The sequence below is a fragment of the Cladophialophora immunda genome, assembly GCF_000835495.1.
Source record: "Cladophialophora immunda strain CBS 83496 unplaced genomic scaffold supercont1.2, whole genome shotgun sequence".
NCBI classification, from domain to species: domain Eukaryota; kingdom Fungi; phylum Ascomycota; class Eurotiomycetes; order Chaetothyriales; family Herpotrichiellaceae; genus Cladophialophora; species Cladophialophora immunda.
Genome location: NW_015622542.1, coordinates 5090255 through 5106584, shown reverse-complemented (window position 1 = coordinate 5106584; position 16330 = coordinate 5090255). Strand labels below are relative to the sequence as shown.

Sequence of the window (16330 nt, the reverse complement as noted above, 5' to 3'; positions counted from 1 at the left end):
ACCGTTCTCCGTGGCGTGGGAGGCAAACGACAGGCCGAAGACAGATAAAAACAGTGCAATGCCAATGGTGGCGAGGAGGTTGTCGGACGGAGAAAAGGGCCACGGCCATGTTGGAGGATGGTTGGATGAACAACGGATCTTGTGGTGGGATGGCAAAAATGGACTCACGCGTAGGGGGACAGACAGCCAAAAAAAAAATCACCTTGTTTGCTGTCAGACGGGGCAGTGAAGATGAGCAGGTGACAAGATGACGGGGATTCCGCCGTGCACATAAGAAATCTAAGAAATCTAATGCCTGTCAGACCGACCGCTTCTCTGTGTCAAGCAGGTGATGGTGCAAGGTCAATGCGCCACGTCAAACAGAAAAAGCGAAAATCCGATGGCCGGGGTCTGGCGGGACAGGGCCGAGGCAGCTAGGCGATATTGGGATTAGCGGCATGCCTTAATTCAACCTGTGCCGAAGCTCTTACGAACTCCTTCCTTCGTTAGTCTGCGGCAATATGTGGCACCACTTCATTGGCACTGAGTTGGCCATGTCACCTGTTGGGCGTTTCGATACGTTGCTTCGATCTTGGCTGGGATGCAATGCCCGTGCCCATTTTGGAGCGCCCTCGAATCGTTTCCAGGAGCTCAAGAGTGCCCCATGAACATGTGTTCACTGCCAGATGCTGTACCTTGCGCCTCTGTACCACCAGAGGACTCGTCTCCGGGGCTGCAGTCGAAGAATCTCCAAATTTCTGTCCTGCCGACAATGCCAACATTTGGGCAGCCATGTCTCGCTTCATTTTCAAGCATTGGGTCGGGTCACCCTGCATCTCAGAGCATTAGAGCTCCAACAAAGAGTCCTCCTCTGGCACCCTCCATTGCAAGCACGTGCGGCTGTGATGAATCTGAGTCAGGCAACAATATCATAATCATCGGGTGTGAGGCATTTTAGGACGAATCTGGACAAAAGTCATGCAACCAGTCCCGAATTGAGAAATTCGGTAGGTTGCATCGCCTTGGATCATCCATGACTAGCAACGGCTCGACCCGCAAAACGGCGATGAGGCACGGTTCATGCCCAACTTTGCTTCTAATGATGTTGGATCGATGGCGTTCGCACGTACCTGACTACGCAGCTCTGAAGAGCGTCGGTCATGGAGCTTTGTGGTTGCTCAGAGCCCTTGAGGCCTGGTCCCTGGAACCCTGCGGGCACCAGCTCCCATCCGGGGCTACCACCCGCACTCCGATGCGAACTGTGAGCTTTATGCCGGCGCGGTTCGCATGAACGCTGCAGCTTAAGCCGGGTCTGGAACGGGGTACTTCAAGATCCCCATCCTCGGTTCTGCGTGGCGCCGTATTCATGGTGTTCCCCATTTTCACGGCCGTTTCCGTGCAAGGAGGTTCATGATAGAGCATGACTGCTACAATGGCCGTTCGCCGCGCGAGTCATAATGTTGTCACTGTCATATGCCCGACTTTGCACCTCGACCACGTTCGTACAACGAACGCATCCATTTGCAAACCTCTCCAGATATCGCTACACTACCACAGCATGGAGCCCACGTTCACAAGCTCCCTTTCCATCGACGAAATGCCACCTACATCTAACCCGGAAATCTGCCACTGGTGATACTTCGGCCTGCCTTGGCCGTCTTACATTCCCGTCGCATCACACAGAAGTTACTGGTGCTTCTGGGAGTTGACTTTGGCATCTCATTGGCTCTGAAACTCCTTGCTTTATCAATGACTGTGAAGAATTCCTTCTATTCGTTGCGATATGCTGTGAAACTGTCTTTGGCTGCGTGGCCCATATCAGCTCCACCAGTTGTTCCACGATATCCTCCACGCTCGGGGTGCGACACTTCAGGTCTGCAGGGTCCTGCTCGAAGAGGCCTGATCAGCACTCAGCTAACGCGCGGAATGTCCATGAGCAAGACTTCTGGAAATCCGGGCTCTTGCACGAATCATGAAAATCCTGTTGCAATTAAATTGTCTAATGTTCTACAATCGACCAATTGGACGAAATTTCCATACCCAGAAACTCACAGATGAGTGGTGTATACAGATCACCAGCTTTGACGGCCACTACAATGAATGCTGTGGAAACGCAGTTCGGATCACCTTCACACCATCCCCCACAGCGGGCGTGGAAGTTCGATTTCGCGACCAACCTCGACGCCTCGGCCCAGAAATCCTCTTGCTCGGCTGTCCACGCCCACATAGGCTTGTCTTCTCTTCTCCTCACCCTCAATGTCACGCGTCACACTCCAGGTTCGCAAGCCGTAGTAGCTGCCCACGCAATGAACCAGCCATCTCGCAAAAGCGGCGCCTTTGTCTTTATCCAGACCCTCGAAGACCATCTTTTCGGTGCCGACCGTCCCGTCTTGATCCCATCCCGCCTCCCCCTTGTCCTTCTGCTCCTTGCTGGTTGAGTCGTGCATAGCACCATTTCTGCCAATGAAAACAATTTCCTCATCCTCACTGTCGCTTGTCAGAGGAATGTCATGCAGACCATCTCTTCGAAGACGGATTTCTCTGTCGTTCCACTGCCGCACGAATGCCCGGACTGTTTCCTCCAGATCCTGGAGCAGTCCCTTGGCTGCTTTGGCGCGCTTGAGCTTGGCCCGCACTTCCTTCGGGATGTTGATCGCTGCTTCTTCCATAGGACTTATGCCGGTGTTCTGCACACGTCTCCCGTGGGGCCGAGTGCTGTTCCGGCGACCCTTGAGTTTGGATTCAACGGCGCGTTGAAACTCGGCGGCATCCCATAGCGGGGCGAGATAGTAGGGGACAGTGCGTCGGGGGTACGTAGGACGGATTTCCCAGTCGGAGGGCAGAGGAGGAACAGCCCAAGGGTTGGACAGAAGGCGATCTATTCGTCATGTTGTCTTTAGTCTTGGAACAGTCATCTCTGGGTAGGTGTAGGAATACCATTTTCCCAACGCCGTCGTTGCCGCGAACCCTCTTTACCCTTGAGGAAGGCTTCGCGACGTTCCAGGCTGTCGCGACGCACGAGTTTGCGGTCGCTGTATATGCCCGACTTAGCGATGCTTGCCTGCCTCGAGGTAGCGTCGATAGGAACCGTGATCCGAACCGAGTTGGTAGCGACACGAGAACGATCAGGTGTCGCCACGGGATCAATGGATACTTTGTTCATCTGGGCAGTCACTTCTTCGGTGCTTTGTGGGACCACAGGCGCCGCTGCTTCAAGGGGCGACATTATTGGGACGATAGCCATGGTCGTTGATGATAACGGGTCGATACCGCGTACAAGTTCTCGAGACAGTGGCGAACGAGCGACCGGAACAAGCAGAAAGCAGTTCGGCGGGGCAAGGTTCCGAAATCGAAGAGATGAGAGCACAGGCCCTGGCTGTTGAAAGGAGCCCTGTTGGAAGTAGTGAAGAGGCAGGATGCGAAGGATGAGGTTGTCTCTTAAGGGTGTGCGGTTGAGGCTCACCTGGGATAAGGACGATCTGCCCTATGAGCACAGAGGATGCACTACCTGCGCCCGCAGTTGGCGACCCGGAAGCTCGCTCCATTAGTGAGAGTCACGGCCTCTCGGCCACGGGCGAATGACAAAGAAGCACCAAGCATCGTGCGGGCAGGATTGACTGAACATGAGTCAAAGATGGACAAACGCCGCATGTATATTATATACTGGACTCATTCGTTTACGTCGGGAGTCTACAAGAGCTATGTATCATAATGACTCGAGAGAACATAGCGCAAAGAGTTCGACGTTCGAGAAGTTCGTATCCGCAATAACGAGAAGCTGACCTCCAACACCTGCATGGGCGGCCCGAGTTGTGCTTGAGGGGCACCAACTGAACCCGGGTGCTGTGCCTGGGTCCCTATCTTATCAGAGCCAGTGACGCCAAACGGGCAGCCGCCATGGGGCGTGTCGGCTGCTGCCCTTCATGGGGGGGGGGGGGACAAGCCTAGTAGCCCTTTGGAAACCCAACAAACTGCAGCTGGCGAGTCCCTGGTGCCTGCGTCGCCAGCCCCAAATGTGATTTACTGTTCGTCCATTAATTAATCGTGTATGCAACAAAGGTGCTGCTTGGTATACAGAGCATTTCTGCACCTTCTTGGATTCCCTTTGGCTTCTTGTATCTCCATTCTCTTCCTCTACCCTCCACATAGCGATTGTCATGAGATCTCTCGCGCTTCTGGTCACCTCGCTGGCCGCTTCCGTTTGCGCTCGTTCAGTTGATACTCACGCTCAGCAAGCAATTACTCCTGAACAGGAACAAACTGCCATTCAGGAAAGATTTTTGATTGAACTGAGTCCAGGGGAAACGAAATGGGTGCTGGAGGAGGAAAAATGGGAGCTCAAGAGAGTATGCCTTCGCATCACACTCAGTCTAGGCAAATGGAACACATTGCTGATCCAAAGGGCAACAGAAAGGAGTCAAGTTTATGGATATCACCGAAACTCGAGACACATACCCAATCACTATCCAATCAAAAACGGCGGCGAATGCGATCGTCTATCCCTCAAAACCTGAGCACAAGCACGAGGTCAAGGCATTGATGAAGACGTTGGACAAGGACAACATGCGCAAGCACCTTGAAGGCCTCACGGCGTTTCACACCCGCTACTACAGGAGCCAGTACGGCATTGATGCCGCGCTGTGGCTGCATGACCAGATTGAGGCAGTCATTGAAGCATCCGGTGCATTCAACTACAGTGCTTCTCTGAGCTTGTTTCCGCATTCGTGGGGTCAGTCGAGTATTATTGCTCGGTTCCCTGGGCGAACAAATCACACAATTGTGATCGGTGCACATCTGGACAGCGTCAATATGTTCTTCCCCTACCTCCGTGCTCCCGGTGCCGATGATGATGGCAGCGGGACGGTGACTATCCTCGAGGCTATGACGGCGCTGCTGGAGTCGGACAAGATTGTCAACGGCTCGAGTGAGAACACGATCGAGTTCCACTGGTACTCGGCCGAGGAAGGAGGTCTCCTTGGAAGCCAGGCGATCTTCAAATCCTACAGTGAAGAAGGAAAGGATATCAAGGCCATGATCCAGCAAGACATGACAGGCTATATCGAGCAGACCCTTGCGCACGGTCAGCCTGAATCGGTCGGAGTGATTACAGACTTTGTGGACCCAGCTCTGACCAAATTCGTCGAAGGCATCATCACCGCCTACTGTGACATCCCTTACACTTTGACCAAATGCGGATATGCTTGCTCCGACCATGCTTCGGCGAGCAAATACGGCTATCCCTCAGCATTTGTGATCGAGTCGGATTTTGAATATTCAGACAAGAAAATCCACACCACCGACGATCTCATCAAGTACCTGAGCTTCGACCACATGCTTCAACATGCGAAGATGACGCTGGGGTTTGCATATGAAGCTGCTATGGCCAAGTTCTGAGCAGGCGGTGATCTGTTAGACACATATATCCACCTTTTGCCTCAATGTCTGGATATTGTATGATATTGCATCATTCTTCCGCCGACCTTGTGATCTGATGTGCCCTGCTTGTCGTCTGACCACCAAGTGTGGTCTCGTGTTCGTACCTGGAAAGACAAGTTCCGGGTCGAAATGCAATGCATGTGAAACTGCAAGGACAAGACCATTCCACTGCCTGACACGTGACTGCGACTGTGCATGCCTCTACTGACGTCATTTCCCCACGATTCTTGCCCAAAGCTCGACGACGCTGGTGGTGAATGGCTGGAGTCGTTTTCCCGCATGCAAATCAACTCCCCATTCAAGTTGCGGTCCTCCATCCTTCTGGGCATCGTTGCACTGCTAAACGCTCCAAGGTCGATCACGAGGACAGCTTGAATTCTGTGGAAGCATAGGCCGGATATTAGCACAGCTTCTCCTGGATTGATCCTGCCTGCTGAAGTCCCTCTTCCCTCGCAATATTATGCATCGTCCTACCTGAGCCTCAGCCATCCCCGCGCCTACTACCTGCTACTTTGCACCGCATTTACAAGGCGGCTGTTTCAAAACTCCTCTGAATCCCTTTACTCGGTCATAGGAGCTCGAGATGCCGCTCACAGACTGTACGGAACTGCTCAATCTGATACCTGGCTGTTGACGATGCCTGCTAATCCACTTGCCGTAGACAACCCGTTCGCGAAGCGCGAAGAGTTCACCTCAAGAAATCTCCTTGCGTACAAGATCCTCACGATAGTTAGCTGGCTCCTGCTCGTTATATTTGGAGCAGTCTACACATTCCAGCGTCCTAGCGATTGCAAACATCACAGACATTGTCACACAATATGGGGGCAAAACAATCACCATCCGACAGGGTTCAGCGTCAATTCGGTGCTGACAAGCATCTATTGGGTCATTGTCCTCATCTTGCAGGCGCATTATGTTCGATTCCTATGGAGTGCGGACAAGGACTACGTGACTAATGCTGCCAACGTGGGCTCGCACTTCATCCTGGTATGCTTCTCGAGCATCGGAGCTAGACAGAGCATCGCTAACGGTATCGCCCAGCACAATCTCTTGACCTTTGGCTTCATCTTGCTTTGGGTCCGATCGTACTTCTGGCAGGGCGAGCTCCTTCTCATTGTCAACCTGTTCAACTTGACAGCTCTCTACTTTGGCCATCCTACCACCCCTTTGATCATCCACATTCCCATCGTCTCTGCCCCGTTGGCGTGGAATTATGTCGCCATCTTCTGGGACGGTGCTGTGATGGTTCCCGGGGCTACCAGGTTACCTGCTCGGATTGTCGCCAACATCTTTATTTGGGGCATTCTCATGCTGGGTGCCTTCTTCCTCGCGGTATTCAAGGACTGGACTATGGGGTTCGAACTGGCGATTCTCGCGTTGTGTAAGCTTTCGGTCCTAATTGCACGATGCTTCTTACTGATGTGACTTGAATAGCCCTGGCACTGGGTCAACTTGCAACCAAGGTTGTGGCTTTCCAATGGATCTTTGCTTTTATCATTGCCGGCGTCCTTTTCGTTCTCTCTCTGGCAGTGGGGGCTCCCAAACTCTTTGGAGCAGATCGTAGCGCTCGACATGAGGGTGCGATAGTCAGCGAGGACCGGGAACGGGCCCCTCTTCTGGACGATCACTGAAGTAGAGGTCGACCACACATTGCATCCTGATTGGTGACACGGCACTCGCGACTTCATGGATCCAAACTGCATGAAACCCCGTTACCACAGGCTGCCTGCTTTCCATTTCGCAATATAGGCTCACTACAACACTCTCTTACAGGATGATCGCTCGCTTGGCCACTGTCTTATGTCACAAGCGAGTGACGGGACACCCGGAGTTTGGTCTTTATTTGCATATCTCTGGGGATTGGGGCTCGATTTGGTACCGCATCTAATGTCGACGCAATCAGTAATTTCAAAGGTCTGGCTCTCACAGGTCTGTTGATGGAGCTCGGCCCGTGGTATTTCCAGTATCATGTGGGAGAGAGAAATGGATCAATGGTTCTGGACGGCTATAATACCCTCCTCACCACAGGCATGTGGCAATTTTAGCATTTTCGTGTTGCCTTCCACTGCGGACCCAGAGCCATGGTTGCCTTGTTGATCTTGGCCGCAGACAACAACACAGAGAACTAGTATCCAGATTCGAGACCAAAGCAAACTTATCATGTTCCGGGTTTGTGAACCAACCAAGTTGCAGGGCCCGGAGAGGTTCAGCACGCGCCCGGGTTGTATTGCAATCGCCAGGGCTTTGGGTGTGTGTGCGGCTGTGCCCCTCCTTAGCCTCAACCACACGCGGCTGGGGTCTCGACACAGACTGAATAGCAATCCCAACCGCGCCACAAATCCTTTTTCTCGTTTCATTTCTGCTTTGGTCTCTTCTCACAACGACTGACGATCCTAACCAACTCCATCACAGCCATGGCGGAGGCACAGGGCGACGTGAAGGACAAGTCGCTGCCGACAGCCGCTGGCGATGATCCCTGGGATCCCTGGGCTTCCAAGCCGTTGATCTTCAATACCAAGACTCAGCCTGACAAAGACATCTCAGGCACAGCTGGAAATCCAACCACCCCGACCGACAAGGACGAGCAGGAGGAGATCAGCACCGCCTTCGTCGCCGACCCAGACGCCGAAACCATTCATCCCGATGTCGACCTGACCGACAGAAACAACCTCGTTCGTCTGCTTGCCCTTTACCAATCTGGCTGGGAGCAAGGGCGCGGGCGCGGTCCCCGAGAGCACGAAACCTGTATCTGGTGTCGTGGGCCTGTGGCATCAAACGTCGAGGTTCTCACCCATGTTGGCACTAGCAACAGTTGTAGGAACAGCTGGCCCGCGAGCTGCCTTCTGGAGTGGATCAACCAAGAGCTCGATGCTGCCCGCAGCCGTGTGTTGCGATGCCCCATGTGTCGAGAGGAGTTTTTCACTCTCTATTCTCTCTCTGGCGCGGATTTCAGGGCGGACCAGGGCGGACCGGATGCCGAACGCGTTATTGACGCCGCCTGGTTGAGATGTATTCTCTTCGGCCCCGAGTATGCCAGGGAGACTTGCGTCAACAAGGGAAAGCGGCTCATCATCATCAGGAGTGAGGAAGCCAGGAAACTCGTGCTGCTGAACAGAGAGAAATACGTCTTCAACGAATGCGAAGGACTCCCTCGAGCTTGGTCCGGGGTAACTAAGAGATGGATCGACAGAGTCATGGGAACAAACCATACCATTCCGAACAATCCTCCAGCGACTATTGCTACGGACACGGCTGCTCAGGACCCCATTGCTTCAAAAGTCCTTATCCATCCTGCTGAGAAGAAAGAAGAGCCACCAAAACCCACGTTCGACATGGCCTGGGTCCTCATTGACTGGGGAAACAACCAATTTCGAATGTCGCCATTCTTGACCCTTCAGGCGGCTGCCTTGAAGATCCAGACCGAAGAGCAAGGAGGAATCGTGAAATCCATGAATGCCGACGAATTTAATGCGTTGGCCAAGGCAAACGGAGGCCTCAAGGCTGTCGTCACGACGTTCCGGCCTGACGATGCGGACGAGCGGGCTGAAATGGAGAAGTCTGGCAGCGAGTGGTTGATGGAGATGGTCGGCGAAGCTTCAGATGACGGCGAACATGCCGCGGACAAGCAGTGGTACCGCAGAGTCGCGCAGGCTTACCGAGTCAACATCCATCAAGCAACAGAGGGTGATGGCGACCACGATGGCGTCATTGGACTAGCTGGCACGGGCGTGCAGATGGAGGGGGACGACGAGTGGGAAGACTCCTCGGACGAGTCCTTGCCAGACCTCCCCGTCATTTAAGACAGTGTCAACACCATCATCATCATTGTCATCATCATCAGAGCAGCATTGACAACATCAGCAGGTGCGTGACATCCGCCTCAGCAGTGATTGGGTGGCTGGTGAGTTAGACCACGGCTGGGCCGAATTGTCATCATGGAATAACAACCCAAACATGTGGTCACCGTGGAACGTTGCACCTGTTGGTTGGTTCGTTGGCCCGTCCCTCACCAGGAAAGGAGATGAATAGACGCTGAACAGTGCTGTCGATAGCAATACTTGTGGCCAGACATTGGAGACATTGGGAAGGAAAGAAGCAAGAGCAACAGCCAGCGCCAGCGCCAGTGCCATAGGCATAGGCACAGGAATAGCCACACCCCAGAGCTCCATAGCAAATCAATACCATACCACAACGGCTTGAAGTTGACCACTGTCTCTTTTCTCTCCATGCTGACGAAATGAAATATCGAGACAAAACGGGCGACGACTCTACGGCGAGCCCAGCGACTGCGGCTCGTCTACGAGGTGGATAGAATACCAGCTGCAGCTACGTTGATTTATAGGGACTCAGTCAGTCAGTAGGGTCCGTCGAACGGCGTCAAAACTATCGCGCCTCTAACACTACACTGGTATCTTAGATATCCAGGTTCATGCGCGGAGTTCCTATGCATATAGTCGATCAGGTCGAAAAGGAGGGAGGGAGGGAGGGAGCATTCCATTCATCCACTCATTCATTCATTCATTCATGTCTCCCATCCATAGAGAGGGGGCTATGTCCTCATGGCCCATCCCGTATCTCTCTCGCTATCTTCTTATGTCCATAATATAGATATCTTGCTTGATCAGGCAGTACACATGGTCCGTAGATAAGGTACCAAGAGGAAAACATGCCACGAAAAGTGGGTTTTCAGACACACGAAAAGAAGAAGATATATATAAAAAAAAAGGCGGAAGCTCGCTTGCTCATGGAGAAAGAGGCAATTCCGCGTCAGATCCGTAAACCAAACCCTCGCTGTTCATTGAGGTCCCATGCGTCCATGCGTTCTTTTTGGAGTGGCAGCCCTTCCTGTTTTTGGTCGTTGTTGTTATAGTCGGTACAATTTCTAGTAATGTCCCTCGCTTTCTTGCTAAAAGCACACAGTGAAGGTGAAGGTGACGGAAGAGAAAGAAAGGGGGGGTTTAGCACTATTCGTGATCGACCCCCCACTCCTTCGCCCTCTCCTTCTCCCTCATCCCCATCTTGGCCTCCACCCAGTCCTCCACCGTGACCCAGCCCTTGCGGCCGGACAGGGCGGCGTTGCGGATCGCGAACTGCCACTCGCGCCACCATTCCTGCGCGATGAGCGAGGGGAGGCCCGTCCGATCATTGCCATCTCCGGCGCCGCTGGTGGCTGGGTTGGAGGAGGAAGAGGAAGAGGTCGAGGACGCCGAAGAGGCTGGTTGGGCGTCGGCTGGTCCCGGTGCTGTCCCAGTCCCGGTGCTCTGGTATGCTGGTCTCGAGGATGTGGGTGATGACGACGACGGAGCATTCAACCCGGCTCCTGCTGCTGCTTCGTCGGCGTCCGCTTGGCCGCTGGGGTCGTCCGCGGTCGTGCCGATGACGGGCCACTCAACGTCGACGACCTCGTACTTCTTGGTCGGATAGAGCCGGAGCATGTTCGTGAACCAGTTGCTCGATTTGCGCTGGATCACCACGTCCGAGTACTGCACGGGGAACTCGACGTGCACTTTGCCCCGGTATTTGGCCATGGCCAGCAGCGTCCGCGCGTGGCCCTCGAGCAGTGCTATGGGGAGATTAGGTGTCGATCGGTGCAGCGTGAAGCTAGATGATGCAATAGGCGGTTAGATCTTAGTCTTGACAGGTAAGGTGGAGAGTGGATCAGACATGTGTACGTGGGGTGTATATTGGGCTTGTGGACTGGGGATGCATTGCAATGATTCGAGCCATGGACATGAAGTACTGGAGATCACTCTCAACGTGACCCAGACTCGACGTCGGCTCCAGCTCGACCACTGGCAAACTCACCTTCGGTTCTCAGCTTTGTCCTCGCAAAACTTCTTCGCCCACAGTTCCAGCGGAGACATGTCCATCTCCTCCCTCGTCATCTGCTTCGGCGACCCGTTCGACGAGCCGTGCTGGTACCGCTTGACCTTGACTCGACCACCGCCGCTCTCGTTCCCTCCCCAATCCAAGTCCAACATGCTCGTCAGGTTCAACTTCAAGTCGAAATCCACGACAGTGCTGCCGTGCACGTGCGTCCCGCGGATCACCATGATGGGCTTCGGCGGCAGACATGCCTGCTCGCGGATGAACTTGAGGAGCGTCCTTTGCTGCTGTTGCGACGTTGACGACGAGTGCGAGCTGGACGTCAATTCCGGATTAGTCGTCGTGGTCACTTTCTGGTCCTCGGAGAGTCTGGAGTCGCGGATCCGGTACTTTGCGAACGATACCGTCGTTAACCGGGACAGTGCCGAGAGCGGGTTCTGTGAGGGGACGCAGAGGGGCGTTGATGATGATGTCCGAGGGGGCCGTGGGCTCTGTGATGACGGGCTGTCGGTCCAAGGGTTGGTGTTGGGGAGCACGGTGTGTTCGTATGAAGGCGGCAGGTCGGTTGGTGTCGAGGGATCCACGACCGCGGTGCTCCGTAGGTTTCTTTTCTCTGAAGAAGACATTGTGCTTTGTGAAAACAACAGAATTGTACAGGACTGCGATGTGGAGATGGGGCTCAATGCGTAAGATGAATAAGTAACAAATAATAGCGGCAGTTCAGCCCCGAGGCGAAGTGGTGTGATGCCGCTGTTCTATGATATTGGGGTAGTTCTGATTACAATCCTTGTGTGATATGTAGGAATACAGTACCGAAATTCAGTCAGCAGTCGCAGCGGAAGAAACGCGTCGCAGTATTTTCCACCATGACAGCAGGAGTTGAGGCAGGAAAGAAGAGAGTCTCAAGCAACAAACGTAGAAAACACCACATGCTCTTCAATGATCGAGTAGATTAGGCACACGCATTTTTCCCGGTTCCAGGTCCCTGGCCGTCCTCGTAACCTTCCGCAGAATCATCTGGATGTGGTATGGCGCATATGCGCGAATGAGATGTTCCTCGTTCCAGGTCGGCCCAAAGAGTCAGGCACCGCCACATGGTTCGGAGTCGTCGGAGCCAGTCAGTCTCGAAACGCTCTAGGGCCCTCAGGCACCAACTTTATCACCGAGCCAGTGACGACGTTGGAGAAAGATTGTGAGGGAAGGACGCTGTGGCTGTGTTGGAGGCGTCGACAACACATCGGCCGAGGATTCGGGGTTGTTCGGGCTTCGCTTGTAGCAGCAGTTTCGAATTCAGTGTTGCCTGGGCGAGAGGCTCACAGGCTGGTGCAGGACTTTAGGAGCCGTTGAGGTTGAGGGCTTGTCAGTTTTCTCAGGAGCTTGACACGGATCGAGTCTCGCGTACCTGGCAGGTGTCCGGTAGAATCTCTCTTGGAGATCGGGGGAGGTGTTCTCAGCGTTTAAAAAATCCCGCCGCTATTCAAGGGCGAGCAAGCACCCTCAATGCCTTCCTTTGAGAACCAGGACTGCCGCTTTATTCAGGGAGCAGCTGGGCAGCAACAACTAGGCAGTGGCCCGGCTCAACTTCGGCTCAACTTCGGCTCAGCCTCACTCTGCTGTATGCTCAGCTTGCACCACTGGTGCCACGCACGCTGCCTTGATCTTCCACAGCCTCACTGCCGCACAGCCCAGCCGTAAAGGTCAGTCAACGATATCTTCATCCTTCTGAGCTTTGTCCCTTCACATCAACACGGCTTCACTCGATCTCATGGCGGAGGCAATTGCAGCGTTGAGCCTAGCCTCTAACATCCTCCAGGTCATCGACTTCGGATCCAAGTTCGTGTCGACGGCCTGGAAGATCTACAATGCTACTCATCGCAATCTCGAGAGCCTGGATGAGATAGCATCTCTTAATCTTCTGAACCACAGCCTCAGCGCTGTCCTGCAGGATATTCGCACACAATCATGTGGCACTGACTTGGCAGGTGAGAGTAATCGAGGTATCCTCAACCTGTCCAAGGAGTGTGCAACACTGGTTGAAAACTTGGTGACCTCGCTGAATGAAATTGCCCGTGGGGACCCGCATCGAAAGCGCGCCGCCGTCGTCGCCGCATTCAAGTTGATGTGGAAACGAGAGGAGATGAATGTCCTTCAAGCAAGACTCAACGACTTCAGGTCTCAATTGACTCTGAGCTTGCTTGTTTCCATGCGGTTGGTGCTCGGATTAAGCCGTATTCGACCCGCCTTCCCTAATTGCGGTGACTAGGTACTACGCCAGCCAGTCCTTAGTCCAACAGAATGCGATCCTCAAAGGGCTGGAGAAGGCCCAGGAAAGCACTCCAGTCGGGACGAGTGGTGGCATCAACAGTCGCATCAACACGTCGGATCCATTCGGCACCTCTGTCTTGAACTACGTCACCTTCAAGCTCAATCAAAAAGAGCAAGAACAAGCAAGACTTGATCTGAAAACTGAAATCATCCATGCCATACACAATGCCTCACTAGGCCATTCGCAAATCCGTTCCTCTGCCGTGGGTACGACTATCCCAGAGGAGGCTGGAAAGCGGTCTCTCTCTATGTTACTTGCAAGTCTCCGCTATAGTGGAATGAATGACAGAGAAGAAAGAATTTCCGAGGCACATGAAACAACATTTCAATGGCTGCTGAAGGACAGCGACACCAACAAATGGGTCAGTTTCAAAGACTGGCTTGAGTCAGACGACAAGTTGTACTGGATCACTGGGAAAGCGGGCAGTGGGAAGTCGACCTTGATCAAGTATATTTGTTATCCGGTCCGATCTACACAAGAACCAAACCCTGTCCCTCGATGTCGCCAATTCTTGGAAACATGGAGCAGTGACAAGCACCTCGTGATTGCGTCCTTCTACTTCTGGAACTCTGGAATCCAAACACAAATGACACAGAGAGGCTTGTTAATGTCACTTCTACACCAAATTCTTAATCAATGCCCGCAACTCGCACCGTCGGCCTGCCCAGACCGATGGGAGAGCCTCAGCTTGTTTGGCGAAGACCTTCTGGACTGGGACGATCAAGAACTCCGAGATAGGTTGTACTGGGTGACTAAGAACATCAACCAAGTCAATTCAACCGTCGCCCTGTTCGTGGACGGTCTTGACGAATTCCAAGGCAAGCCTGAGGAACTAATCTCGCTCTTCAAAGACATCGTCGACTACTCAAACATCAAATTATGTGTCGCCAGTCGGCCCTGGGTAGAGTTCCAGGACGCATTCCAGCACAGCCCGAGTCTCATGCTTGAGTATTTGACGTACGACGACATTAAGAGCTTTGTTACCTCGAAATTCCACGGTGAACCCATGTTTGCACAGCTTCAGCGGCGAGAGGAGGAGTTTGCAGACCAGTTGATAGAGAGCATCGTTGTCAAGGCTGCCGGGGTATTCCTTTGGGTCACCTTGGTCGTCTCATCTCTTATTGCTGGCATGAACGCAGGGGATAGAGTGTCGGACTTCATGAGGAGACTGGACCAATTGCCACCGGATCTCTCCAAGCTCTACGAAAAGATGCTATTGAGCCTAGACCACTTCTACCTCGACCATGCGTCGCAGCTCTTTTCTCTCGTCAGAACCAGCTCTATGCCCATGAACGTGGTGCTTGCTTCCTTTGTGGACGAAGACGACCCCTCATTTGCTCTACGTCAACCATGTCGTCCTCTTTCGGAAGACGAGACCGTGCTGCGCATAGACACGATAAGTCGGCGTATCAATAGTCGATCCAAGGGCCTGCTTGAAGTCAAAGGCCCCCCATCAACCCCGGGGAGATTCAAAATTTCACAAAACCCTTGGAACTACTCCCGATATACTGTTCAATACCTCCACCGGACAGTGAAAGACTATATAGAAAGTGACGAGGCCCAGATGTTCTTGCAGCCTGCAGCAAGGTCGCCCTTTGACCCTCATCTCAGACTACTGGCCGGTCACATAGCATATATCAAGCGGCTGGATCCCGACAAAATCTCTGCTCAAGATTTGTGGAGGGATTACCTCCAGGAAAGTTTGAAGCTCGCGAGTTCGGTTTCTCCTGGTAGCATCCCTCAGATGGTGCTTTTACTGGATGAAATGGACAAAATTGGGCGCGATATTCTTCGAGCGATGGCGGCACGGCGGAGGAAATATGGGTCCACAGCGATATCAAAGTCTATTTTATGGGCTTATCACGAAGCTTCATTTGAGAGTCTGGATAGGGGACGCCTTGGCGACTTCAAGCATACTTTCCTCTCTCTGACAGTAATCCTTGGAGTAGTGGAGTATGTTCGAGTCAAAGCCGAAGCTGGGTGCCTCATTCGACGCCCACATTTTGACACCACTACTACCGAGATCTCCTACTGTGGTGAATGGCCTCTATTGATGGATGCTGTTATGTATGGAGCTTCCAGCATGTATTACCTTGCCCGGGGTCCCCGGAAAACCGACACAGGGCCGAATCACAAGATGATTCAATGTTTGCTCGAAAAGTCTGCAGATCCAAATTACTTGGTCTCCGCGATCGCGGGGGAGGAAACCTCGCCCTTGATCGAATCAGTGTCACAGTTAATGTTGTCCGTATCACAGGTCACTTTCCCCAGCAAACGGTCAGAGAAGGAGCATTTTTGGATCGAATCAACGCGCCTCCTCGCTCGTGCTGGAAGGCTGGACAAAGACACCATCGATCACGCTTTGGTGATGTTCCTGGAGGAAACCGGTTTGAGATGGCTTCCGTTCCGTTTTCAAACCTTTATACAGAAGGCCCATGCCAAAAAACTCCTGCGGAAATCTCTCCAAACATTGGTGGAAGGTGGAAACCCCGATATCTCAAACGCAATTGCAAAGATAGAAAGGCTCACAGAGGATTCTGAGTTTATGCGAAGGCCGCGCCACATAGCTCGAGACATTTAGTCTGATAGGCTCTTTCCTATGGACATTGGCGGTCTACTGTCTGATTGTCGGAAGGGCTCTGACCATCTTAGTCGATTTCATTGCCTTTTGGCAATAATTTCTGAGACCTTGATGCAGTAAAGGTCACAGTGGTAGTGTTCCACAGCTCTCTGGATAGTTGATTGTTGGCTGCCTCCAGACAA

At 53.1% G+C, this 16330-nt stretch overlaps 6 protein-coding genes across 6 annotated transcripts; 4 read left to right on the top strand and 2 right to left on the bottom strand.

The window, feature by feature from the left end:
- Positions 1-1933: 1933 nt before the first annotated feature.
- Positions 1934-3513, bottom strand: PV07_04024 (uncharacterized protein). The gene is made up of 2 exons (XM_016390793.1): positions 2917-3513; positions 1934-2857 (listed from the first exon to the last, which is right to left on the bottom strand). Exons 1-2 carry the CDS (start codon positions 3221-3223, stop codon positions 2109-2111), a joined length of 1056 nt encoding a protein of 351 aa, XP_016252695.1. The 5' UTR covers positions 3224-3513; the 3' UTR covers positions 1934-2108.
- A 453-nt stretch (positions 3514-3966) lies between these two features.
- Positions 3967-5590, top strand: PV07_04023 (uncharacterized protein). The gene is made up of 2 exons (XM_016390792.1): positions 3967-4325; positions 4390-5590. The coding sequence occupies exons 1-2, from the start codon at positions 4137-4139 to the stop codon at positions 5371-5373; spliced, it is 1173 nt and encodes a 390-aa protein (XP_016252694.1). The 5' UTR covers positions 3967-4136; the 3' UTR covers positions 5374-5590.
- A 408-nt stretch (positions 5591-5998) lies between these two features.
- PV07_04022 (uncharacterized protein) lies at positions 5999-7046 on the top strand (the record flags this gene model as incomplete). The annotated part of the gene is made up of 4 exons (XM_016390791.1): positions 5999-6014; positions 6077-6402; positions 6457-6796; positions 6850-7046. The coding sequence occupies 4 exons, from the start codon at positions 5999-6001 to the stop codon at positions 7044-7046; spliced, it is 879 nt and encodes a 292-aa protein (XP_016252693.1).
- Positions 7047-7829: 783 nt separating this feature from the next.
- Positions 7830-9215, top strand: PV07_04021 (uncharacterized protein; the record flags this gene model as incomplete). The annotated part of the gene is made up of 1 exon (XM_016390790.1): positions 7830-9215. The coding sequence occupies one exon, from the start codon at positions 7830-7832 to the stop codon at positions 9213-9215; it is 1386 nt and encodes a 461-aa protein (XP_016252692.1).
- Positions 9216-9902: 687 nt separating this feature from the next.
- PV07_04020 (uncharacterized protein) lies at positions 9903-12661 on the bottom strand. The gene is made up of 2 exons (XM_016390789.1): positions 11221-12661; positions 9903-11016 (listed from the first exon to the last, which is right to left on the bottom strand). Exons 1-2 carry the CDS (start codon positions 11865-11867, stop codon positions 10380-10382), a joined length of 1284 nt encoding a protein of 427 aa, XP_016252691.1. The 5' UTR covers positions 11868-12661; the 3' UTR covers positions 9903-10379.
- A 151-nt stretch (positions 12662-12812) lies between these two features.
- Positions 12813-16206, top strand: PV07_04019 (uncharacterized protein). Its single transcript, XM_016390788.1, has 2 exons — positions 12813-13449; positions 13505-16206. The coding sequence occupies exons 1-2, from the start codon at positions 13007-13009 to the stop codon at positions 16146-16148; spliced, it is 3087 nt and encodes a 1028-aa protein (XP_016252690.1). The 5' UTR covers positions 12813-13006; the 3' UTR covers positions 16149-16206.
- Positions 16207-16330: the final 124 nt, after the last annotated feature.